Source organism: Labrus bergylta, chromosome 22, assembly GCF_963930695.1.
Source record: "Labrus bergylta chromosome 22, fLabBer1.1, whole genome shotgun sequence".
Classification (NCBI taxonomy): Eukaryota; Metazoa; Chordata; class Actinopteri; order Labriformes; family Labridae; genus Labrus; species Labrus bergylta.
The window spans coordinates 19,260,969-19,286,623 of NC_089216.1; the positions used below are offsets into that span (position 1 = coordinate 19,260,969).

Consider the following 25,655-nt stretch of genomic DNA (forward strand, 5'->3'; position numbering starts at 1 on the left):
AAAAAAGACACTGTGTAGGAGTAACGGGAGCGAAAAAAAGGAGGCTGGCAGCTCACACAGAGGGAAAGTGGATCACTGAATCAAGAGCCACTTGTTAACTAAGTGCATAGACGTTGCAGTCAGTATTGAGTTTTTTTGTTTGACTGTTTGGGCTGTGCGAGCCAGAAATAGATCAGATCAGGATGGGGGGGGGGGCAGCAGCTCATACTGAACCTTGTTGGTCTCTGCGCTGATGTGGGTCTGCGTGTCTTTGAGGCGGGAGATGGAGCTGTTGCTGAGGCCGCCCACCACCGCCATCAGGGTGTTGAAGTTCTGCAATTGTAGGAGCTTCTGTGGACGAGAAGGAGAGGGAGGAATAAAAAGCTGAAAAAGTTTTTTTTTAGGCTGTAAGGGCTGTGCATTAACTTCATATTGTGTAAAGATTGTAACATGTAATGTGTGATATATGTTGTCTGTGGTTGTCATTGGTTTTTCCTTCTCTGCTTACATGTGGATGTATTTGTACAACTGTAGGGGCAGCTACATGTCTGCAGACCTGGAGTCCAGGACACATTTCTCCAGTGTGATTCATCGTATTGCACATAGACTGTCGATATTAATGGACCAAGTCTGAGTGACATCACACATCTGATCCTGCAGGAGTCAAACCAATGTCTGTGGGCCATGCTGGAAATCCTGTCTCACCTTAACTAGCTGACCTAATCAGGTCAGAATAACTCTTATCCTTCATAAAATCAAAACAAATGATATAGCAAAAGAATTCCCCCCCTCTCCCCTTACAGTGTGTGCAGATTAAGACATGAGCTCATCAGCCCCTATTTGTTTTTTTGTACCAGGCTGTAAACATGTACATTTCTGCTGATAAAACAGTTTTCTTTTTTTTTTTAATGGGTTGTGTATGTGGCTTCTGGTGCTTCTGCAGCCAGCCTCTAGAGGACACCCGATGAACTGCAGGATTTTTTTACCTCAGCATTGGCTCCGTTTTTAAACACCTACTTGGTGCTGTATCATATCATATCGTGTCATATTATGTCTTTTCATGTTGTACTGCATGGTATTGTTTCATATCATATCCCATTTTGTTCAGATTGGATTTGATTTGGATGAGGACAGTGTATCCTTTTTATTTTTCTTCATTCTGAAAGCATTATGGGGCCTTTCTGTACATGGTTGTTCAAAGGCAGTGGTCTTTTAGTCCTTATATTTAAAGTGGCATTGTTATTTTAAAATCTGAGTTCTTTTTAGTGAAGGGATTGGTAAACCATGTCAGATTTCAGATTTTCTAAGGGGGATGTTGCCCCCAGGGTGTTAAAGTTAGAGACATTAGGCATTTTCCGTAAACCACATACACATTCACCATAATCTAATATCAAGTTACAACTAAATGTTCTGACCTATGTGTGTCAAACTTGAGCTAACTCTTTGTGAATGGCGCTCGGCGGGGCTCCTCTCTGCCCTTCAGCCTGCCTGGCATCTCACTGAAAATCAATGAGGTCGCAGCTGTGTGGGAGGGCTGCCAGAGGGGATCATTTGATTCAGCTCAGACACCCTTTACAATCAATGAGCAGAGCTGTATGGAGGGCAGGCCAGCGTTTGAGGAGTAGCTTCAGCTAAACTGCACGTGCGCGCGGCTGTGATCGAGGCCTGGGAAACGTTTCATTGTCAACGCGCCAAAAGCTTTCCACCGCGTGTCCAATAAAGTGTTCATCGTCTAAACAACAACCACTGCTAACACATGGGCCGATCGGTGATGCGGTGTGTTTATCAGAGCTAGAAAGCACACACACATACACTCTGTGACATGAATTAAAACAGACATTTAAAAAAGAGCGTGAGAGGAACATTTTTCAAATCCAAGTCAAATCCTTGCATTAACGATAATTGGTAACGAGTGTGAGTCATGTGTAATTCACGGCCTGTGCTCCCCGAGGGAAGCTTCTGCAAATGTCAAGTATGTCATGGCTTCCTCTTCGTGCAACCTCGAGAAAAACATGAACAGCATGAACCTAAATTTTGCCCCTGCTGTGCTGCTGCTCCCACCGGGCTACATTTCTAAATACCAAAGTTGAAAACGTTTCAGATTGTCTGCCACTGATGAGTGTGCACTCATTTTAAACCTCTCTGAGCGGAGAGCTGGATCTGATTTTCATTTATGCTGGCTACACACCGGATCATTTTTAAATCTGTGGGAGACCACAGACATGACAACTTTTCGGCCAGACTGTGAGACCGCACATCTACCGTTTTTCATAACAAATTCACAATGGCCATTCCACAGACACGAGATCTCAAAGATACTGGCATGATAAAGGTGTGACTTAAAAAAAAAACAAATATGGAGGACGATCGTACTCAGCTGGCTGTCTTTTTACAGTCTATCTGTTTCGCAGCGAAAAACAAAACGCTTTTTTTCAGTACTCCACTTGGCTCAGGGCACAGGTGTGTTCATGTTTGTGAGCTGTCAAAGAATGCAGTATCCGATTTATGATGCTTCCTCGTCTACTCGCTTTTATTGGCTAGTCCATGTACTCCATCAGATATTTACGAGATCATGTGCAGTAAAATAATCATGTTGACCCCACACACTTGAGGACAAGATTTCAATCGGGCCACACCCCCGAACAACGAATAAATAGAAGTTTTCCTCACTCCTTCATTATGTTAGACAATTGAACTGCTCCTTATGCGTCATCACCCAGCTAGATAAAGATTTTCCTGGGCTGCATAATCTCTCAGTGGGCATCTTAAGATTCTAACACCTGCAAAGCTTTCCAAAATAAAATGCACTTTCAAATTGGGACGAAAATCAGGGCTTTACTCATCTAGTATTTAGCTGAATAAGTGGACTATCTTAATCTTTTCCTGATATTTCCAGGAGGAAGGCAAAAAGCCCAATTTTTTCCTTGGACTTTACCTGGAGTTTTTCCTGCCAGCCCCCTAGTATGTTTTTCCGTAGCAAGTCCAAGTGAGCTGATTTGAGAACACAGCAAGATATTCTCCGGAGAATTCACCTCCAGTGAGTGGGAGGGGGAGTGACGTTTTTATACTGAGACTGCTGCACGGTGCATAGTTTGACCGCTACAAGTCTCCAGCTGTGAGGAGCATATGTGAACAACCAGGTCAGGAGAATCTCCGGAGCGGTCCTCCTGACATTATCTAGATATTTTCAGGAGTGCAGATTTGAAAACGGCTTTTGGAATAAATAGACAACAAAAAGATGTAAACAAATTCAAAGAACTGGTATGATGACTATCAACTCTCTCTTAAACTGACTAGATCATTATGGGCGTGATTTTAGCAGGTTTTCAAAAAATGATTTCTGAAAATGATTTATTTTTACTGCTAATGATTTACAAGTTCACTGAGAGTCCATTTTAGTGTTTGGAACTTAATTGTGTTCTGTTGATTAAAATAAAAAAATGGTGGTGGTTTTTGTAAGCCAGCAAAGATTTACAAATCATGACTCATCTAGATGTATTTTAAAAATCAGCCGTTTAAGAACCATGTCAATATTTGGGAAGGGAGCTGCAGTTTTCTCCAGAATGTGACCTGCATCCTCTGTCCAGCGTCTACAATAAATAAATAATCTGAAGTTGCTTCTGGGCTCTGACAGTTGTGATATTTGGGAGACGGCGGAGGTCAGAGGGATGCTTATCTGTCAAAGCCATCACCCCAGACATCTGTCATCACTGCTGCACTGTCAGAATGACAGACACCACTGGAGAAAAAACTAAAAGTGTTCAATCAAAAGGAGGTGAAACACTTAAAAGACACTCAGCAGAGTTCCACTGACAGGTGCCGTGGTGTGAAAAGACATTTTAGGTTTAATTCAGGATGAGTATTTGATGAGGGACAGAAGTTTATTCATCAGATAAAGAGAAAAAAAGGCAGTAGCACTAAAGTCCATGACAGATGTCATTACCAGGACAACATAGTGTTGTATGGTATCGTATCATGTTGCATCAAATTGTACAGTAAAGCATTGTAAGGTATTAAATCACACCGTATATCGTAATGAAATGTAAAGTATGTAACATGTCGTATCATAGGTAGAGACAATGCAATCACATACTGTAGGTCTGGAGGCTTCAAGGATGAAACTTCCTAATACATTTTTAACGACACTCCCTGAATGCATCGTTACATAGAGGAAGGATCCAGCACTTCTGTCAGACCAAAGCAAACGATAACATCCCACTGAAATCACATTTAAAACAGGGAAGCCCAGGGCAGGATGCCATTTGAAGGGATTTTTCTGTTCTGAAATGATGACACAAGTCTCCAGACATATGGACAAAGATCCTTATTAGGCAGCAAGTTGGCAGCCTTATAGAAGAATTTGTGGAAAGAGTTCGAATTAAATAAAGATTAGGGATTAGAGGCATCTTGACCTGCAGATGACCGCCGTTGATTTCAGTCTTTCAGCACAGACTTGACAAATACACAGATTGATGGATGGATTAAGAATAGTCTAACTTTTACTATAGCATTCAGAGCAATGTATTTTTCATAGTCACTGTAGGGAATTCTTTGCAACTTTTTGCAAAGCAAATGTGCAAAAGAATTATGTCTACTAAAGAGGGATGAATGTATCCCAGTGAGGTCTGAACCTGCAGGAAAATCATGGGTAAATCCCTTTAGTCCAGACTGAAATATCTGAGCAATTGTTGGATAAAAAGTAAAGAAATCGTCCGCCGACATAAATGGTTCCCAGTGGATAACTTTTACTGACTTTGGGGTTCCCCTGGCTTTTGCTTTTTCTATTTTTTCTTGTCCCTGATCGTGTATTTAAGTTTATTTCTATGGCTTGTGTTTAGAATTTATGCCAACATTTAAATGATAGCACGAGTGGAAACGGTTCAAAAGAGATTAAATGTTGTAAAAACTCTTAAAGGTCACATATTATACTTATTTTCAACAAGTTTAAATTAGTCTCAGAGCTCCTCAAAACACGTGTGTGAAGTTTCTTGTTCTAAATCTACTCTGATCCTGTATTTGATCATGTCTATAAACCCCTCTATTTCAGCCCTTCTCAGAACAGGCTGTTTCTGTGTCTGTACCTTTAAATATGTAAATGAGCTGGGTTAGTTTTTCAACACAGACGGTGTCCAACAAAGAAAAAAAAGGGGGACGCGCAGCTAAATCAGAGAACATGACTCTTACTTTGGTGACTTTGTGACTTATTTTGTATCGTTTTATTCACATACAGCCATAACACTGCAGGATTTCTCAATTATGGCAGCGGGGATTGATAATACTTCATGTTCATGTTGTGTACCTGTCCTTGTTCCCGTACATGAGCAACTGTAACGTGCCGAAGCACACCTCTTCCAGACGTGCCGGGGTCAAGGAAGTGTACCATGCTTAAGCGCAGATCGGAACACTCACACTACCTGAACGAACTGGACTTTGGGGGTCTAACCTGCTTGAGCACCCTTCAGATTCACTGAATGAGTGTGCCCTTAGCATCATTGAAAATGGACATGTTCCTCAAGCTGCACAAAACAGAAATGTTTCCTTCTCCTCATTTAATCCCCTTATGTATCAGGTATTTCATATGCAGTTTAGAGCAGTGCACCCAGCAAACACTCGCCCCTGATCCCTCTATTGTAGTGTGCATCCCTGAATTCATTCAGTGCACAGACTGTGTAAAGACTTGATGATACTTTTGTATTCCTTCCACTGCAATAAACAGTTCATTCTCTTTTGGGACCTCTAATTTAGGTGATGATATTTCTCTCAAATAAATAGAAGTTCAACATGCTTCTTCATTATGTAAGACCATTTCACAGCTCCTCAGGCCATACAAGCCTGTGAATAATGCCAAAAATGCATCATCACCCAGCTATAAAAAGATTATCCCCTGAGCAGCATTATCTTGAAGAGCTCTCAGTGGGCATCTTAAGATCCTAATGCTGCCAAAGCTTTCCAAAATTAAATTCACTTTTTCTTACAATTTGTGCCATGATGGGAAAATGTCTTGGTTTGATCTGCATTTCACAATGTCGACACCTTCTCTTCTCTCATAATGCCTCGCTCTGTCTGTAAACGTGTGCAGTGAACAGCTCAGTGGACAAACCTGTGCCACTCTGATGAAGTGGGAGATGACGGCAGCTCTCTGCGGGGCGGTGGGCTTGCTGAGCACCATGAGCTGGATCCACTGGGAGACACTGTTGAAGAGGGTGATGAAGCGCTCCAGGATGGGGTTATCCACTGTGCAGCCGTGCATCACAAAGCTGTGGTAATCCTGAAACTAAAAGAGAGGGAGCATTGGTAAATGTTTCTTCATTTATTTAAAGGAAATCACAACATCTCAGTTTTCTTAAGAATTCTATCCAATGATATCCTTTGACATTTTGCTTTTTCCTTTCACCATGACACTTCCAAAGAAGATGCATTTGACTTTTTTATGACCAACAAAACAGGATGTCATTGAGCTGTATAGTGTCTTCTATGGGGCGTGTTACAAATTGGGAATGTGCATTTTGCAAAACATTAACCAGGCAGGAAAACACCCAAAACACACTTTATTGTTGAAGTTTGCCAATAGTCAATTCCAGTGTTTCAGGGCTTTTAGCCTCATCTTGAAAATTCAATTCTGAAGTCTTTGTTTGCCCTGACAGTTAGTTTCTTAATTTATTGGCTCCTGTATTTTCCATAGACTGTAAATATTAAAGGATGAAGCCTGAGTGCCCATGATGATGATAACTAATCAGACCTATATCCTTTTTTGTACCAGACTTTAAACATGTTTATTTCTGCTGTAAAAACTGCTTCTTTGGTTGTTGTGTGTATGTGACTCCTGGGCTCTTGGAGCCAGCCTCCAAGTGGACACTCTACAAACTGCAGGATTTTGCACTTCCCAATGGCTTCATTTTTTAAGACTGGAAGTTGCCGCTTGGGAATTTTCCCAAGCTTTGCAAAAATGCAACTTCTAGAGCATTTTTTGGCATTTGAGAGCTTGTTTGCTTTCCTGTAGAGATGCTGATGATAAGATTTATGACACGATTAAGTCTATAAGGTAAACATAGAGCTGGAGACAGCTAAAGAGCTTTGTTAAAGTAAGATGGCTTGGCTTAGCTTAACCCCATCTTGCCACCAAACCCATCACACGTGCACAAATGAACTAAAAGAAATCACCCATATGAATCTAAACAACCCTGTCTTCGTCTGTGTTTCCCAAAATAACTTCAGAGCAATAAATTAAAGAACTGCCAGTTAAAGTGGATTTTAATTGCTGTTGCTTAGCAACCTCTAAAAGCCTGCAGCATTCTAATTTACTGAGAATTTAAAGATAGAGGGTTTTCAAAAAGAGGCGGAGGTCAATCTAACCAGGATCTTGCAGAAGGATTTGTACTCCAGGTAGGTCAGGTGTTCAGCCAGTTCACAGGAATCCAGGTGGTCAAACAGAAGGGACATCTTCCTCTTTTTGGACACTGATGGGACACGCTGAGTCACCTGCCGCTTCCATTGATATGACGGCCTGTGAGGGACAAAGACAAACAATCGAAAACGGCAAAATATTTAAATGCAACAGTTAAATATTTATTTTAAAAAGAACACAATTTAAACTGAATGAAATCAGCTTTTGTTTAGTTTGCACCTTTAGTCATAGATGAATGACGACAAAAAAAATCACAACTAATGATTATTTTCATTTTCAGTGAATATGTTCATTATTTTCAGGATCGTCTAGTCATTAAAATGATGTGCAACTGCTCATTAAATCAGAGCTTAAAAACCGTCTATTTGAAACCCAAGTAGAGAAAATCATCATTTTTAAAATGCATGAATTAACAAATGTTTGATATTTTTCTGCTGATTATCCCCAAATTTATTTTATTTCAGCTATAAATCACTGCAGCCCTGAACCTACTTTTGGCTTTATGAATGCAGATTTTTCAAAGGAATGTCACTCTGCCGTTTTGCAAATGTGCAGCTGCTGTGAAGTCAAAGTTTGACCCCATAATGCCTTCTCCACACAAGGGAAAGTTGCAGCCACACAGAATTGGCTTTTATTGGAAAAGGAGAAGTCACTGACTCCTAAAGACAAAACTCAGCAAAGTCTGAGAACAGGCAATAAAAAAGGTTACAGCCTGACCTGAACACCCACACACACCCCCACACATACAAACAAGGAGACGTTCGTTCACACTGTCAACAACACACACAAATTTCAGCAAGCTGTCCACTCACACACTGTCGAGGTCAATGAGCTGACTCTGGCTCTGGTTTCCCTCGGTGGTCAGGAGGTCTTTAAAGTCTTTGATCTGGTCGGCCAGCTCTGGGTTCAGATTGAACTCTGCTGGAAACTCAGTGATCCAGTACCTGCAGGGCAGAACAAAGCGATGAAAAGGAGAGGAAGATGATGAAAATGCTGTCGACAGATAGACCTGTTCACAAAATATTCTGTGATAGGCTCTGATATATTGCAGCAGTGACACCAGAGTTAAATTCTTGCTGTTTCTCTTTCCCTCTACATTGCACTGATATGATAATATAATTTATCAAACCCCAAAAATTAACTTCTCCTCCAAAACTCTACAGTAAACAGAGGTTTAATAAATTATGATTGCAATGAGCAACTGTTGTAGAGCTAATGGAAGGAGAGGTATGCTGCTAAAGATCGCTACATCAGCTACAGCTAGCTTAATGTCAGCTATCATTGTTTTCCAATGTCACATTTTTAGCTAGGTTACTTTAAAAACAAATCTAATTGTGATTTAAGTCAAACAAGTAAAAGCCCAAAACAAAGCAGTTTCATGTTTAAATTCAATGTTTCGAGGGAAACAGGATGTTGAATGAGATAGCTTGCTGAACCGCAGCTAACGTTAGCTCAGCATGTTTCTAGGTCGAGGGTCGGTATAACCTGAGGCTCTGGAGCCGCATACGATATGATACAATTCATTGTCCCCTTGGGGAGATTTGTCTTGGACTCTAGTTGTGCACACATTCAGCTGCCTCTACAGTAAAATCAATTAAATAAAAAAAAACAATACCCATACTGCACAAGATCTGCATAAAATGCATAAAAGATTTGTGAGAGAAAGGATAAAAACAAAATATAAAACATTAGAGCATGCCTCTCTCCAGTGTTTCCCCAGTGAAAAAATGTGTGGCCTAATCATTTCAGAATTTCTCAGTTTCAATGTGCGTCATATCCTTTGCCTGCTCGGCGCCTGTCCAGTCTTTACTGGTGGTGTGCGATCTGTTCCTAGAAATTAACAGGAAGTTTTTATGGTAGATCAGGAAGCCGTTTGCAGATGGGTGAAAAAAACCCATCAATGCGTGAAATAAACAGTCATCAAAATGTCAGAGCATCTGTTCTAAGAAAAACAAAACTGAGAACCAGGGCAGACTCGAGGTAGAGGAGATATCAGCGTACCGCACAGATCCAGAGAGTCACCTTTAACCCTGCATGTTTTAAATGTAATATGATGTTACATATGAGCATACTGTCAGATTCTCAACATCCGTGCTCTGCTCTCCTCCATTCATCATTCCCTCTCTGTTGCTTGACCACTCACTCACTCTGTACGCCAGCACTGATAATTGCAGGAGCGAATACAGGGCGCTCTTGTAATGGAGAGTAGTCACATGTTGTGTGGTAAAACATCTTAACAGATGTTCAGTGCATTGAATGCTCAATTGGCTAAGAGGAGGCAAAAATGGTTCCTGGGTTGCTGACCCCTGTCCTCGGCACTCAGCTTGTTTTTCTGGTGAGGATCAGCTAATACAACAATGATATCAGTCATATCATTTCCATAGAGTTCAGATGTATATGCTTTCCCATTATATCACACATTTATATCTTCTACAACTCAAGTCTCTGAACTGTTCTCAGTTAGGTTAAAAGTGGTTGGCCGTCAGCTGCAGTCTTTGCGTGTTCAAGTGCAACTTTTTGGCCAAGATGTGAGGCAATGTGAGTCGACGCAACAGGCAACCTTCGTCACCACTAGTTCTTTGCTGTCTGCTTGGCTTGGTGTCAGGGCCTTTAGGTTAAAAGTGTTGATATATCTGTAAGAATCGCTTCATTCTTCAGAATAAAGAGACTTACTTGACAAGGTGACATATTCTTGTCCGGCGCTCTGCAGAACAGCTCTCGTCTTGAGATCTGATCCAAAAGTCAAGGTGCAACTTAGCATGAAAATGTCTGCAAAAATATAAACGTTCCCATCCTTTAACATATTCAGAGTTAACAGATTTAGGAAACAACAAAGAAAGACAATAGAATAAAAGACGTTCTTCGTCAAGGTGCATTATTCTCTTGCAGTCCAAAGCCAAACAAAAAGCTCTGAATCGCTCTGTCAGCAAAATATTAAGAGATAGTTACAGAAAAACACACAAGTGATTACATCATAGATCTCTGAGGTAGCAGAAAACATAGGTGAAGGATACTTGAGCACCAGCTGCTGAGCCATGTCCGTTGAAGGGACGTACCAAGGTTGCATCATGAGGAACATGCGGACCAAGTTAATGTCCTTCAAAGTGCCCTTTTCATCTGGAAGAGAAACATCAACAAGCCAGACGTTCAAATGAAGATATGACCTCTGTTGTTGTTGAAGAAAATACAATGTGAAGTAGTAGACGATGTCTAAGGAAGCATAATGCAATCACATTAGAAGATAAAATCTGGATAATTATCTCAGATTTGAGTTACATTTCAGAATTTTTATTGTTTTTATGGAAAAATGTTAATTCTGATCTGTTTTGCTTCAGTTCCTCAAAATCTCGACAGAAGTTCTCATTTAGAGCACTTAAAGCAGTAAATATTCAAAGTCAATTTGGTTTAACAGTTTGATGAGGGTTTGGGTTTGAAAACATGGAAAGATGTAAGAAGTGTCTTTTTTTTGTTTTATTTTTGGGCTTTTTGTCCCTTTATTTGAGAGATAGGACAGTGGATAGAAATGGAAATCAGGGAGGGAGAGAGAAAGAGAGTGGTGAATGACATGCGGCAAAGGAGCCACAGGTGGGATTCGATCCTGGGCCGCCAACTTGGAGGACTACAGCTTCCATACATGGTGCGCGCACTAACCGCTGCGCTACCAGCGACCCTGGTACTCATGTCTTTAGGTCAAATTAACTCAACTCAACTGAACTTTATTTATATAGCAATTTAAACACAATATAGTTGATCCAACGTGCTGAACATTGCAGAAACAAAGCATTAGAAAGTAACAGACAAGAACGATAACAAAAAAAAGAAAAGAACAAGTGGATAATTCCAGTGTAACACAAGACTAACAGAGCTATGTTTTTTTTGTGCTTGATGGGTTACTGAGCATTAAAGGCAATTAAGTATAAATATGTCTTAAGGCGAGTTTTAAAAATACCAATACTGGGAGAGAGACGGATGTCTGGGGGCAAAGAGTTCCACAGTTTTGGTCCTGCAATAGAAAAAGCCCGATCCCCATTGTACCTTGCCCTGGATCTAGGCAATGACAGAAGGTTTTGTGCTGATGACCGAAGATCTCTCACCGGCTGATATGGGGGCAGGAGTTCTGAGAGGTAAGCGGGGGCAAGTCTGTTTAATGCCTTAAACACAGTCAACAGTAAATTAACGGTACTGTTATTGGTTTGCCTACTTTGCGCTGGCAACTTAGATCTTTGCAGTTCAGACACAAACCTCACTCTGATCAGTCAGGATCAGACGTGCTGATGAGACATGGCTTTATTGATATATCGTGATGCATTCAGAGTGGCAACGTGGTGACTCGAGAGACAATCAGACAAATGAAAACACTGGATCCCCACAGAGTGCAACTGAGGCCCTGGTGCTGCATGCACCTCAAAACTCTGAATTCCCAGATAAGGATCTCGTTAATTCAGAAAAACAGAGCAGATGTGTATTTTCTCAAATGAATGTCATACGCTTCAGTAGACATCAAATGACATACCAAATGCTTGTATGCAGGCCTCCACCAGCTCGTCCACTGTGGCCGACTGCTCCGATAGTATGGACTCCATCCTTGCTCTCTCTCCTCTCAGGTATTCCCCTCGTTACTCTCTCTGGGTCGACTCTCGTGCCTCTAAATGAACAAAGAAAGGATGAAGAGAGAAGATCAAAGACGAGTGATTATGAGTGACATAAAGAAAATGACATTCTTATCAGCGACGGCTGCGTGTCTGAAATAGCTGTGCAGTCGCTTATTTAGCATTCTGCTCCACACCGCTGTGAGCGAGATAATCAGCGATTGTTAACTGGTACGTTTAATTGAGATATCAGGCTGTCAGTGTCATCCCCTGTTGATGTGATGGTTTGATTTGACCCGACAAATTCAATCTGCATATCCTCTGTTCAAAAGCTTTAAAAACATATCTAGTTCTACTTGAAGGGAGCTAATTTAAAATATACAGATGGACGTTGATTCTCTACATCCTCTGGTTGTATTAAAGTTGTACAAAAGTGAAGCCAAATAGCCCCGTGACAGGCGGTGATATATATTGCAGCAGTGACACCAGAGTCGAGTTTTTGCCCTTCCTTCTTTAATCTGCTACTCAGGTGCAAATAAATCATAGTTTAAAAAAGAAAACTTCTGAAAACGACACGTCCGACGGATTAAACTTGTGGCGTTGACAGACCGCCATGTGCACAGAGTATGGGGAAATTGAAAGTCAGGGAGCTTTTATGTCTTCTTTTCTGATGATACATTCAAAAGGCTGGATCCCCAACAATCAAACATTATCATGATTCTTTAGTCTGTATTATTGCAAATTAAAAAACATCTGGCAGTATGCTAAGTTAACCTACATTCTATGTCTGTGAAATACTTCGTCAAATGTTGTTCAATAAGACAAACCTTTCATTCTATAAAATGAGTGATGCAAAAGTGGATTGTCTAGCATATAGGAAACAAGAAATGTGTGCAGCCGTGCACTTTGTTATGATTGTGAAATGTTCCCCTGTTCAAGTAGTTTTTCATGTTCTGACAATAAAGAAGGTTAAACCACAATTAACCATTTGGTTTCTTCAACTTTCACTCAGGAAAAAAAAAAACAGTCTCTAAATTTGAATGAAATAAAGACTTAACATCATGGTGATAATTATCGTTTATCGACTGATATGAACATTTTCATCACGATAAAATTTTTTAGTCCTTTTGCCCAACGCTTTGTAAGACTTTTATACATTAAACAAAAGACATGACATATCACATAAAAACAGCAAGCATTTGTCAAGATGTATACATGCTGCATCACTGTAAATATAGCATGAAAAAAAGTTTCGTGTGCATTTCGTTTCATGTCAGACTTTTGACAGCACAGTCAGTCTCTGACCTCGTTGTGGCTTTAAAACAAACCCGGATAAAAAAAAAGCCACAGACACAATCAACAGGAAACCAACGTTTTAATCTCTCCTTGACATGCTTCCATTCAGTCCAATGTAAAGACACAGTGCATTTGCGTTAGAGGAATGCCCGGCGTTTATATCTGCACATGCATGGTGGCATTTCACATTAGTTGCAAAAACAGGTCCGGAAATATAAGCATACTGGTATTTTCTAGGTGATTGAGTAAGCAGGGAGCCTTGACAACCACAGCTTACAGCCCAGTCACTATTTCACAACATATACACACACACACCTCCGCACACAATGCAGATGCACAAAAATACATGTTTTCTTTTTTTTTTAACTGCATGAAGTGTGGTGGTAGAGACGCCTGAGGGGATCTATTTTTGTGCCATAATCCCAAATGCATTTATTGTGTCTGAAGAGGCGAAAATACACTAATCCTGTCTTCTACACAGACCGCGTCTCGATCTGCTGCTGAAACAGTAGATAAAAGAAGCCACAGGATATTTTGGTTCATTTCTGATAAGCGTGACAGTAATTCTGAGGTTACGCTGGAGGAACAAAGTGAGGCCACGAAATCCACAACAGCACACCCCACTAATGGCTCTCGAGTGTTGTGGATCTTTCACAGCGAGTGAGACGCGGTGTGATGAGGAGTTTGTGTACGTATCTATTGTCCCCGACACAATGAGAGCCTTCCACTGCGCCGTCTCTGCTGCAGCGCGGTGGGCGGACACACTCAATTACAGGCTTCAGGAGCTGTCGGAGCTACACACATGATATACACACGTTTTGTGCATGGATGGAGGGTGAGGAAGAGATAAAGAATGAGAGGGAAATGTGAAGCTTAAGTGTCAATCATCAGTCAAACAGTGAGGGTGAGTTAAAGTTAGTACGATAATGAGAAGGAAAAAAAAGCAGAAGTGGCCTAAGTAAACACATTACCAACTGTAGCAGAAGAAGAGTTTTACTATTATTACACTGTGGAAAAATGACAGGGGTTTTACATGCACTCTTAGGCCTGATTCACAAAAGGATGGCATTGCTTTTGCACCCTGTAAACCTGTGCAAATGAGTCAAAAATACACAGTCTTCATTCATAAAACAAACATAGGGGGTTAAATGAACCCTTAACTGCCTGCAGATCATGTGCGTCTGTTCTGGTTGCATGTATTGCAACCAGAACAGCGTACAGGGGCACAATAATTCTCTGTTGAGACCAGGTGGTAACTGCATATTTATAAGGGATGCCTGTCACGTGCAAACTTTCTAGTGAGAAGAAAATTAATTCACCTTTTTATAACTTTAAATTAAATGATATATACTAAGTCTGTAAATATGACTATGGAATTACTATAATTGATAAGAATGTAATTTGTTTTTTTGTTGTTGTTGGTTTTAAGCTGCCCTTTTCAGAGAGGAGGCTTTGTTTTAAACTGTGAAACTCATCACATTTTTCAAGTCAAGTTCACACACCAGCCTTTAGTTAAAAAAAAAAGCCAGTAAGCCCATCTCTGTACCGTCTGATTCAACAGCTGAGGCTATCTGCTAAACATTGTATCTGGTGGAAGTTCTGGGTAGAGATGCATTCACACCTGAGCCGTTTGGTCCAACTCTGGAGCACTTGGTCGGATGTCCCTTTGGTTTGGGGTGGAGTGACTTCTAAAACAAACTCTAATGCGGACCAAAGAACTGAAATCTGGTCTGATTGAAAACAGAGGTCACTGTTCTCAAACGAGTGCAGAGTTTGGTTCACTGTAGATGAGAATGCGCTCCAAACCAAAAGAGGTAAGGGAACAAAACTCAGTGCATTTTGGGTTAAATTTGGCCGTCTGTAAACGATGTGAAATATGTTTGCTCAGGCGATATGCCAGTTTAACTTGACAGTTTGACTGATATACTTTAACTCCATTTTATATGACAAAAGAAAAACTGAGCTACAACAATACTGTTCTTTAACTGTGCTGCTGTTTACTTCTGGCTCACTTCGCAGCATTAGGGCGGATGGCAGTAGCCACTGACCGGAGCTACAACCCTAACTAGTGACGGGTGGCTATGGTACACAACATTTGATCAGCTTTGGTACGCTTGACAAAGTGCAGCGTGAAAGCAAACCAAACCAAATGAAAAATGCCACTCTTTTACAACTTCTGCCCTGAATCACACAGAGCCACTGGACTTCTTATGTGAAGAGTCGGAGGAGGACGGTGACAGATTAAAGAAGAGAAAAAGAGAGAGTGACAGAGCAAGAAGGCGGAACTGGAGTAAATATCAGACAGGCTTTCACACATTGATGAGAGCTTTGCAACACAGTGGCTGAGCTGTCTATGACAGTATAGTAAGTTAATTCGGTGGGCGCCAAAGTGCACCAAAAACTGAAGAGCAAAGACAGGCCGAAGTGATGTGCTGTTGCTAAAGATAGACATGAAAGTTCCTGTGCTAAGGTCACCACAGGAAGTTAGTCTGAGCTCTACCTGCACAGAGCAGACCTGGAGGGCACACTTCACTGGAATAAATGCAGAAAAATACTGTGCCATGCAAGTGGGTGGTGAATATGTATTAAAGATACAGGCAGCATCTGCAAACTTGGGCAGAAAAAGATGTTATTTTGTATAGACATTTCCATATATATGAAAGATTGCAACCTTTAAAATATTGCAATTGGAATCCACCCAAAATCATTTTCCCAGTCTTCTTGTATAAAAAGAAGGCTGGGAAAGTGATTTGCATCTCTTATGATGTCCTGGGGAAAATCTATATGTCTGCAATATCCAATAGTAACCAGTAGCTCACTTTGTATTTGCACAGATTAGGCTGCAAATAAAATATGATAATATGTTAGCCTCTCCAACAAATCACTAAAAATGGTTTCCATATTTTCAAATATTTGTTGCATATTCACTAGATCTTCTCAGAAAAGGGCCAACTGGGTCAGTAATATGGATCAGACAAATGATAAACCCACATTTCTTCAAATAACTCAATCTGCAGATGCAAATCCATTGGTGCCATTCCCCAGAATTGCAAACTCTTCTCAATATGAATCCCTTATTCTATCAGACCAATACATAAATAATATGCAGATGATGTTATATTTAACATCTGCAACTGATCAGATCTCCCTTATTGTCTAATAAATGTTACTGATGTAACGATATGACAGATCTATAAATGTGTAGTCCATTGGATCATTCCCAATGCATGTCCCCTTGTGAGAAACAAGTCCTTAGACAAAAACACTGACATCTCTAAAACAGCTTTTTTTTAATCGTAGCCCCTCCGCAAACCAACACCACTGCTCACATCTCATGAATATAATAGGAAGCAGAGTGGCCTTGAAGTCTACCACTGCGACACAACAAGAGTCATTATTACTGATGAGAGTCATCCAGATCCGAGCTGAGACGGATTTCTCTCTGACAAAAATGGGCACCACCCTGTCATTTTACCATTCAGTTCAGAACAGCCTGTCCTGGAGTGCAGCATGCGGACGTAAAAGTTCTCTCAGCGGCTGTTGGCACATGTATTCATCCCTCAGAGGCCGTAACAATGAACACAAAAAAAGTAAGGCAGTTTGGGGTTTCAATGACAGCTGTGCAAAGGCTCAGCCTGCTTTTAACCGTCTCCCACAGTGACACATACTGTCATGATACTATCTTTCCATCATCATTCATCATCCTGCTGACAGAAGCTCTTTGACAAGAATTCTTTCAGTTTTTTGTGGCGATTTCAGAGACCGACTCTCCCTTAACAAGTACCCCCCCCCTTCTGTCTTCTTTAAGTCTTTCCCCCACAGTCTGATTTCTAATACTGGTTCTTTAGCTGTGAAGCAGCAGATTGATTGTCAGGTGACACACGCTGTGAGAGCTTTGGTGTCATCCTTGGTTGCCTGGTGACGACGATCCAGGGCCATCGATCAGGCAGACGTGGGGTGGGGTCGGGGCTCAGTGGGGATAAAGGGAAGCTGACAGGTGCCTGGTCAATCCTGGCTCTGCAGAATCTGCAATGGGCACTGAAAATGTCACATCCTCTCGCTTGATACTGAAGGACACCTTCTCGCTCATGTCTCAATCAAAATGATGCATGTTGAAAACAAAGGTTTGATCGCCTTAAAGCATCTTCAGATTCTGTGTGTCAAAATAATAGTCAAAAGGTGCATTTCCACCAAAAGCAGCAAATACTTTTAGTTCCAGGAACTATTTTCAAAGAAGAAAAAGGTTCCTCTTGCACTTGGTTTTTTGCGTTTCCACAGTGGTTTAAAGACTTGGGAAGATCTTCCAGAGACTCTTAACAATACTCTAAGATATTGACCAATCAGAAGTGTTCTTAACCCACTACTACCCTCCCAACAGAGACATTTTTGGGGGTTCTCTGGACCTTAAGTATACTCTGTTCCCTGAGCCGGAAAGGCGCTGGGTTCTCCTAAAGTCCCTGGTCCTCAGGGAAAGTTATTGCAGTGGAAACGATCACAAAGATACTTAATTTATAATTTTATGGGAAAAAAAATCAGCAGATAACTTTCACATATGCAAAGTCGAGACTTTGTGATTTTTGGCTCTTGTGCCTGCAGATTTACTTTACCAAGGTATTTGCTAGCACTCGCATGTAGAAACTTGTTAAAATACATCTTATTTTTAGTAATTCTCTCATTTAAGTCACATCACACTTTGTTGAATATGTGGCAAAGGCCACAAATTAGCAAGAAACAGGCGGTATCAATCTTTCCACCTTTTGACGTCGTAACATGTCACAAGCCCTGATCGATGAAAAGACAATGGCAAACACAAAGACAATGATATCCATCCTGCTATCGATGTTCCCCCTAATGGCCTCATTTCCATGCTAGTAAATACCCCCAGCTAACCCACAGTCTCCATACAGCCACTGATTTAGTGTTGTCCTCTCCCCATTGGCATTTGAGTAAAACATGTCTGATTGATGTTTTCATTGGTAACAGTCATCATGAGTGGAAAGATGTGGCTGCATTAATTCACTCTGATTAGCTGACACACAGTCTGGTCACCCTGCTTCACACAAACATGTTAAACGGTTCTGTCTCCAGGTATTTTAGCCACAATAATGGCCATACTCCAAGGAGACCAATGTCCAGCTGTCAGACTAAACCAAAGTGATAGACTGTCTGTGGTCAGAAGGATACATCTAATGATGATTGCACTGCAGCAAAAGCCAGAGGGTCATTGAGTTGTCAGGTTAAATGTCATGGAGACTCACGATCAAACAACAGCCAATGCTTATAGTAACCTAAGATGGCAAAACATTTTGATGTTAAACAAAGACATGTTAAAACAGTTGTTATGAGTAAGTTTGCATGTAGACATTTGCATTCAGCTCAAAGCACCACTAGCCAGAGCACATACAGTACCAACAGGGGCAACTGAAGTGTGGTTTCTGTCTCACTATCATGACTTTGTTGATCAGTTTGACAGTAATGACTTCATATCATTGCTTTCTATGTTTTCTTGGAGTTCAAGTGTTAATAAAATGTATCATATCATATCAAAATGTATTGTATCGTTTTTTCTGCAGTAATAGACCGCTTCATCCATTAATATTTACAGTCTTTGGGAGGAACCCAGGAAAAAGCATCCTCATCTTGCTTTGTGCAGTTTTTCTAGTGATTTAACTACTTTAAAGGCTTAATATGTGATTTTTCACACTTAAATGTAATAGAAATCAAGTATATCCTGTGTTTCTAGATCACGCTCATTTCAGGTAAATTTACAAGCAGTGTGAAGATACGAGCGTAATAAAGATCGTCAGCATTAGCATGCTAACACAACAATGCACCACAAGTTGTTTTGGTTTCGTGCTCAAGAGCGAAAAATCGCATATAAAGCCTTTAAGGATGGAGGAATTCTTCGTTTTTTAAGATTTATTTTTTGGGCTTTATTAGAGGGACAGGACAGTGGATAGGGTGGGAAATCAGAAAGAGAGAGAAAGTGGAAAACGACATGGGGGAAAGGAGCCACAGGTTGGATTCTCCCACTTGGAGGACTATAGCTTCTGTGCATGTGGCATGCAAACTAACCACTATGGACCACCAGCGCCCTAAGAGTTAGAGAGAACTCTTATTTGAAAAGAGACAGAAATAGACAAAGATTTCCACAAGTTTTACAACTCCAAGCGCCTCTTTGGAACTTTCAGTTTGTGTTTTTGGCGCCCCCTGTGGACAAAGCATGACCTCCTACTTTTTGATGATATTTTCTTGTACATCTTGGTTTCAGTCAAATGTATCACTCACCTATAATCTGTGCTGTGGTATTCAAAAATGGTTGTTTTTAGCAGAGTACTGTTTATCGCCTTGTCTGACATCTACCCGAAGACAACGGCTTCAGAAATTCAAAATAAATGCATAGAAATAATCAATCTTCTCACTGATGGTCTCGTTTGCTTTTGTAGGTCATAAAGAGGCATCAATATTAATTTCAGTCTGTTTGGAAAACAGCTAAAAACTCCTCAAAGGAGCTTTAAATTAAAATGTCCTACTGTTTTTGCAATTACCTTTTTAAGGGTCCCTCCATGATGACATCATGACGTTAAATCATTTTATTTTAAACAATTTAACCTTTCTGCTTATTGTTTCTGACAGTCAGTACTTCTTTTAGTTTTATTTGATTAGAGGGTGACAGCTTATACCCCCCCAAAAAGCATTCAATCAAGCTGAAACACAGAAGGACAAATGTACAAAAGTACGCAGTTTTCTTTTTCTCATTTTCACTGTTATTGCATTTTCTGGTGAGTGTCATGTTGAGATTGAATTTTCCATCCTGTTTTTTGCATGCCAGAAACTTTCAAAAGCTTTTATTTCTAACAATAAATCAAAATGGTTGTGACTACAAAAGAAGCTAATGTTTCAAATTTACATGATAATGTATTAGCCCTAACTTTTTACTTTTTTATTTGACTTTAGTTTCCAAAGTCGGAGCCCTTTATCTCATCGTTCAGCCCTTGAGAGGCCATGTGGATAGAAGTATAAAAACTCAGCAACACATACGAACACCAGTACTTAGTATGACTCCGGCACCACCCTTATCTTCTTGCTCAACACCCCCTAGTTTGTTTCAGGAAGTTGTAGCAAGGGTGTTGTATGATGGGACAGATATAGTTCTCCAGAGGGGCCTACAGGGCGGCTCATGGCAGCCTCTATTTACAGACTGCAGGGTACTGAGAGCAGGAAGGGAAACATTTCCTTTTCCCTGGACACGCAGAATGCCACACCGGTGGGGGGGGGGCACCGGCTGTGAACAGAGATTAGCGGCTACAGTTGCTCCTCAGGGAGGGAGGATGGGGGCGGAGGGAGGGAGGAAAGGAGAACGGAGGAACTTACTTCACCACGCTGCAGTCAAATATGGAAAAAGATTGTTGGATAGCAAGGAAAATGATCAAACAGGGAAGGGGAACAGAGGAGAAATAATTTAATTCCCATTGAAAGCGAATGACAGCACTCTTACTAATGGTTTATGCAAAGGGCAAGCAGTGATATTTCATTATGTTGACATAAAAGAAGCACATTGCACAATGTCTTGCGGAGACATTGCAGCTGCCGGGGTGTAATGTTTTATTACGTCCCCCCTCCAAAATGAGAAGAAAAGTCACGCATCCTGTTCCACATCTGGCACACGCTCATATCTTGCTTCTCAACTTTCTGACTTCAAATGAAAAAGTGTAATTTGTGAGACAGAGCGGGGCATTTAGACAGATCCCATGTGCTGCTGTAATATCGGCCTCCGACACCCACACAGAAACAACAATGTATCATTGTGTCACTCTGTTTTTACTGCTTTGTCTTCAGGCTTCCTGCTCAAACTTCTGTCCTTTTTTACCAGATGTGAAAGTTTGCTGCACAACAAATACCGGAAGGGTGTGTTGGTATGTTTATGTGTGTGTGTGTGTGTGTGTGTGAAATGTGGCGAGGGTATGAGCGTGTCCACACATATTTTAATCTGTTACAAACAATGAAGCAGATTGGACTTTTCAAAGTGTTACCATTACAACTTTAACATAAAGGTTGTTTTCTTTTTTGCACATTTTCCTCCTCCCTTTTTTTTTTCACTTAGTCAGTTATCTCCCTGACACACACATTACTTCCTTCTCAAACTCCCGCTGTGTGATGAGTGAAAGATGAAGCCACATGGCACATTGTGTAAAAAGAGCAAACGTTATCCATCATCTTTTGCAAGAGAGCAAAAACAGCTTTGTTTCACGCCGTGAACACCCAGAACATTCCTGCCAACCGTCTTTTATTTCAGAGCACGCTGAAAACAGGATTCATTGTCTGCTCTCGGCAGCGCTGAAGTCAGGAGTCTCACTTCCTGTTGTTGCCGAACGTTTCATCTCAGTGAACACATTCCAAGAAGGGACATGACAGTGATCTGAAATATTCATTTTTACAACAAGAATGTTTTTTAGAAAATAGCAAATTTATAGAAAAAAAATCTGAATCTGGTTTTTAAGGATACATTGAAGAATATCTTGAGGATTTTTGGAGTCCAAATAGTGAATAAAGTACACTGTAGTTGAAACTTTTGGGATTTACACACAGCTCTTGCCAAAGGTCGATGAGATCATTGTTCCCTTCTCATATCTGTACAGAAAATATGTAGAGAGCGCTTACAGGCTCATAGTTTAGCTTCCTTCTTGGGGTGGAATTCGCAGGGTAACTCATACGGTGTGATTAGATCTTGCGATATTACAACATCAAGGCATTTCTCATCGAGATAGAAACTTGTCTTGTAATATCAGTACATAAACGCAGAGCAGTAGCCATCATGAGATGTTGGACTGCATATTACCATAGAAGAGGCCAACACCATTTTAAAATGTTTGTGTGGCAGCTAGTGGAGAAACTGATCCCAACTGATCTGTAATCGTTGACGTCACTAAGGCTACACTCTGCTAGCAGCACACTGTCGCTAAGGGTACACTCTGCTAGCAGCGCACTGTCGCTGAGGCTACACTCTGTTAGCAGCGCACTGTGCTACACTCTGCTAGCAGCGCACTGTCGCTGAGGCTACACAATGCTAGCAGCGCACTGTCGCTGAGGCTACACTCTGCTAGCAGCGCACTGTTGCTAAGGCTACACTCTGCTAGCAGCGCACTGTCACTGAGGCTACACTCTGCTAGCAGCGCACTGTCGCTGAGGCTACACTCTGCTAGTAGCGCACCGTCACTAAGGCTACACTCTGCTAGCAGCGCACTGTAGTTGACAGAAGAGCAGTTGCTGGTTGCACACGTACAACACTATTCAGGTGCTGAGTCGTAAAAAAAAAAACACTAGATATGATGCACAAAGACTAGCAGCACAACGGCTCCCACAGCACCTGATGAAGAGCCTGGTCAGACTCGAAACGTTGTGTTCTTTAAAGCATATATCGAATAAATGTATATCTTTGGGAGTTGTAGTGTTGCGAGTCTTAGTGCATCATATTCAGTTGTTGGTGTCAGCCACAAAATTTACAGTCGCTGTGAGGACAACTGTTGTGGAGCGGAAAATAATCTATATTTGGGGGGTGAGTAAATTAAGGTATTGGATTATTGCATTATGGGGTGCTTGTCAGCAAGGCCGTACATAAGGGGGGATAAAGGGGAAAGCTTTCTGGGGTCCAGTCACATTGGGAGGGCCGATGGAATAAAAAATCCATCCTAATTTTAAGCAACACGGACCTCATTTCAAATAGACATTTCATGTATTGTTGCTGCAGTAAAATGTGGCCTGTTTCAAAATATAAACTTAAATTGTTATGAGCCTTTTTAAGGAATGTAACTAACGTGAGTGGGCCAGGACCTGCACAAGGTTAGGATGCCAGAAAAGAAAGAAGAAGAGGAGGCAGCTGAGTCGGGCATTTAACCCCAATGAGAACTTGTCAAAAAACGTATTTCAGTCAGCTCCAAAGGGTGATGGGGGGCCAGGCAGAGGGGGCTAATGTTAGCCAGGAGAATAGCACTAAGAGTACTGATCAATCAAATGTTGAAATATCATATCCTGGGAGGGCGCATTCACTTGGCCTTTCAGGAGCCTGGCCAATTCATTAAATGTCTAACTTTTGTTTTTTACTTCCAAATGCCAATTCAAGAAGCACCAAAAATAAAGGCAATAATACTACAATAATCCACAATGTAAGCTGATGTAAGTGCCTGCAGGAACAAACACTCCACTATGCATGCAGAAACATAAAGGAAAAGCTGTGATGTTGAAAGAAAACATCTACCCAAAAACAGCGAATGATGGGTGAGGCAAAAAAACAAGTCATGCTGAATTTTCATACATGCAGGTTTTCTAAGAAGTGTCTGTGGTTTGCAGAACAGTGCACATATATACTGTACATCTGAAAACTAATTTGTTCTCTGCAGAGCTTATCTGCTTCATTTCCTCCTGCCTGTCAGAGCCGTGTCACTGTGTTACACAGAGAGCTTTCATTCTGAACTAGTTTCATGTTGTGTGTAAATGCTGGGAGTTTCACATTCACCCAGCAAACCTCCCTGCAGGGTTTTTTTTTTTAAACAACATTAGCTCTGGCTAGTTCCTGTTTATGTATTCCTCCCTTAAACGGCTCACATCCCTGAGCAGACCACGAACCCCACAATATCCTGTCTTCATAATACCCCATTCATTATGCACATTCAGATAAAAAAGCGTGAGAGAATACAAACTGCAAACTTAGAAAACCGAAGGTGGAGAAGTGATTTGTGTGCTGCAGGTGCAGAACAACACGGTGTATTCTTGGCCATTTTTCGATTCCCTTTCTGAAAGTGAGGCCCGCCTAACATGTGTGGCACAGAAGGATGCCAGTCAACTGAAACTTTAATTAACACAGCGCTGCTATCAGCACCACTGCTAATTCAGTGGCTTTAGTAATCACTACACTACAGCAAAGATACAGCAGCCAGAGTATCGATCCGCCCACCCACCAGGCTCATGCTCCGCCATGTTTCGCCCCTGACTGATTTAATTCCAGCCACGGTCTGATTTATAGCTCCTCAAGTCCAACACTTTCCTTCAGCCTCCGGTGTCTACCACTCTTTTTTGCTCCTGGCTCTCTCTCTCTCTTCTGTGTTCCAGCCAAACCTTTAAAGGTGAAGAGAGCAGAGCGCACTGACAGACTGAGATTTTTACAGGGTCTGTGCCCTTTCATGGGAACACAAAGTACAAAGGGGAGGGGGACAGAGAAAGATGAGAGGTGATTATATTCAGGGACAGCCGCTTCACCCTTCCTTTCTTATACAACAAAAAATCAGCTGACACAAAACTTACAACAGATTGGTTTACATGTTGGTGAGTAGCAACCCAACCTGATAGTTACAAGGAAATCCCACAATATTTCTAAACAAGCTTCTTTTTTTTTTTTTTTACATCACAAGCACTGTAGCATCCTCTTCCTTATACTTCAGAAGTGTAAAGGAGTGGCAGGTGTCGTTGCACGCCTTCTTGGTTTGCTGATCATTTGGGCTACATTCATTCAGCTTGCAGGCCAGATATTTTTAACTGATTACACAACTGCAGATGGTAACATTACCAACTCTTTACTTCCGAAACAACCATTTGCTGAACAACAAAAGATAATTTTTTAAGTTCAAAGTTTAACCACGATCGTTATGCTAATCCACGTTTAAAGCTATTTCCATTCTGTGTTAGTGTAAGCGAGGTGGGTGTATGTGAAGGAATAAATCAGTCCAAACACGTTCTGGGTCTTTCTCATAACTTTAGTCAGCTTCTCCGACACACGGTACATTTCACAACCTCCCTTCTTCTTCTCTTTCTCTCCCCTCACTACACAGCTCACTCCTGCCTGAACAGCGCCCACTAGGTGGCCTACATAATAACAGGATATTAACATTACTGTAAACACTTGTAACCAACATTATAGCAATCATTTAAGAACATACTAAAGTTATGTCTGCATAGAGAAAGAACATAATAAACATATGTTTCTAACTTATTTGCATATCCCATTTTCACTCTTACATTAGCATCAAGCTAACTGACTAAGATAAACACCCTGGTGAATCTGTGAGAAATTGCAATAATAGTCCAGTCACTAGTGCTTATAATTAAAATGTTTCTCTTTTTTTAATGGTTTGTAAAGGTTTGAGCACAATTGTCTCACATAAAGTCTGAAGCACTGGAGTAAAAAAATGGTATCCATTTTTCTTTGAGGTTTAAAAGGTCTTAAGTTTTAATTCTAAAAAGTGTACAGCAACCCTGAACATTAAATGAAACCTTTTAAAAAGAAGAATACATTTTAATATGACAGATCATTTTTTATTAAAGATAAATCATCACTGTCTCTTAACGTTAGTGGTTTTCAGACTGTTTCCACACTCTAGGCATTGTCTTTAAAT

At 40.9% G+C, this 25,655-nt stretch overlaps 1 protein-coding gene across 7 annotated transcripts in view; it reads right to left on the reverse strand.

Moving 5' to 3' along the window:
* The window catches only part of LOC109992852 (RAS guanyl-releasing protein 2), a 59,195-nt gene that overhangs the window by 24,588 nt on the left and 8,952 nt on the right, over positions 1-25,655 (reverse strand). For all 7 annotated transcript variants that reach the window (XM_029279653.2, XM_029279652.2, XM_065950310.1 and 4 more), the window contains 7 exons: positions 11,898-12,029; positions 10,399-10,501; positions 10,058-10,114; positions 8,197-8,328; positions 7,333-7,483; positions 6,080-6,253; positions 214-330 (listed from right to left, as the gene is read on the reverse strand). In XM_029279653.2, coding sequence (XP_029135486.1) covers positions 214-330; positions 6,080-6,253; positions 7,333-7,483; positions 8,197-8,328; positions 10,058-10,114; positions 10,399-10,501; positions 11,898-11,967 — 804 coding nt within the window. In that variant the 5' untranslated portion in view covers positions 11,968-12,029. The remainder of the gene's footprint in view (positions 1-213; positions 331-6,079; positions 6,254-7,332; positions 7,484-8,196; positions 8,329-10,057; positions 10,115-10,398; positions 10,502-11,897; positions 12,030-25,655) is intronic.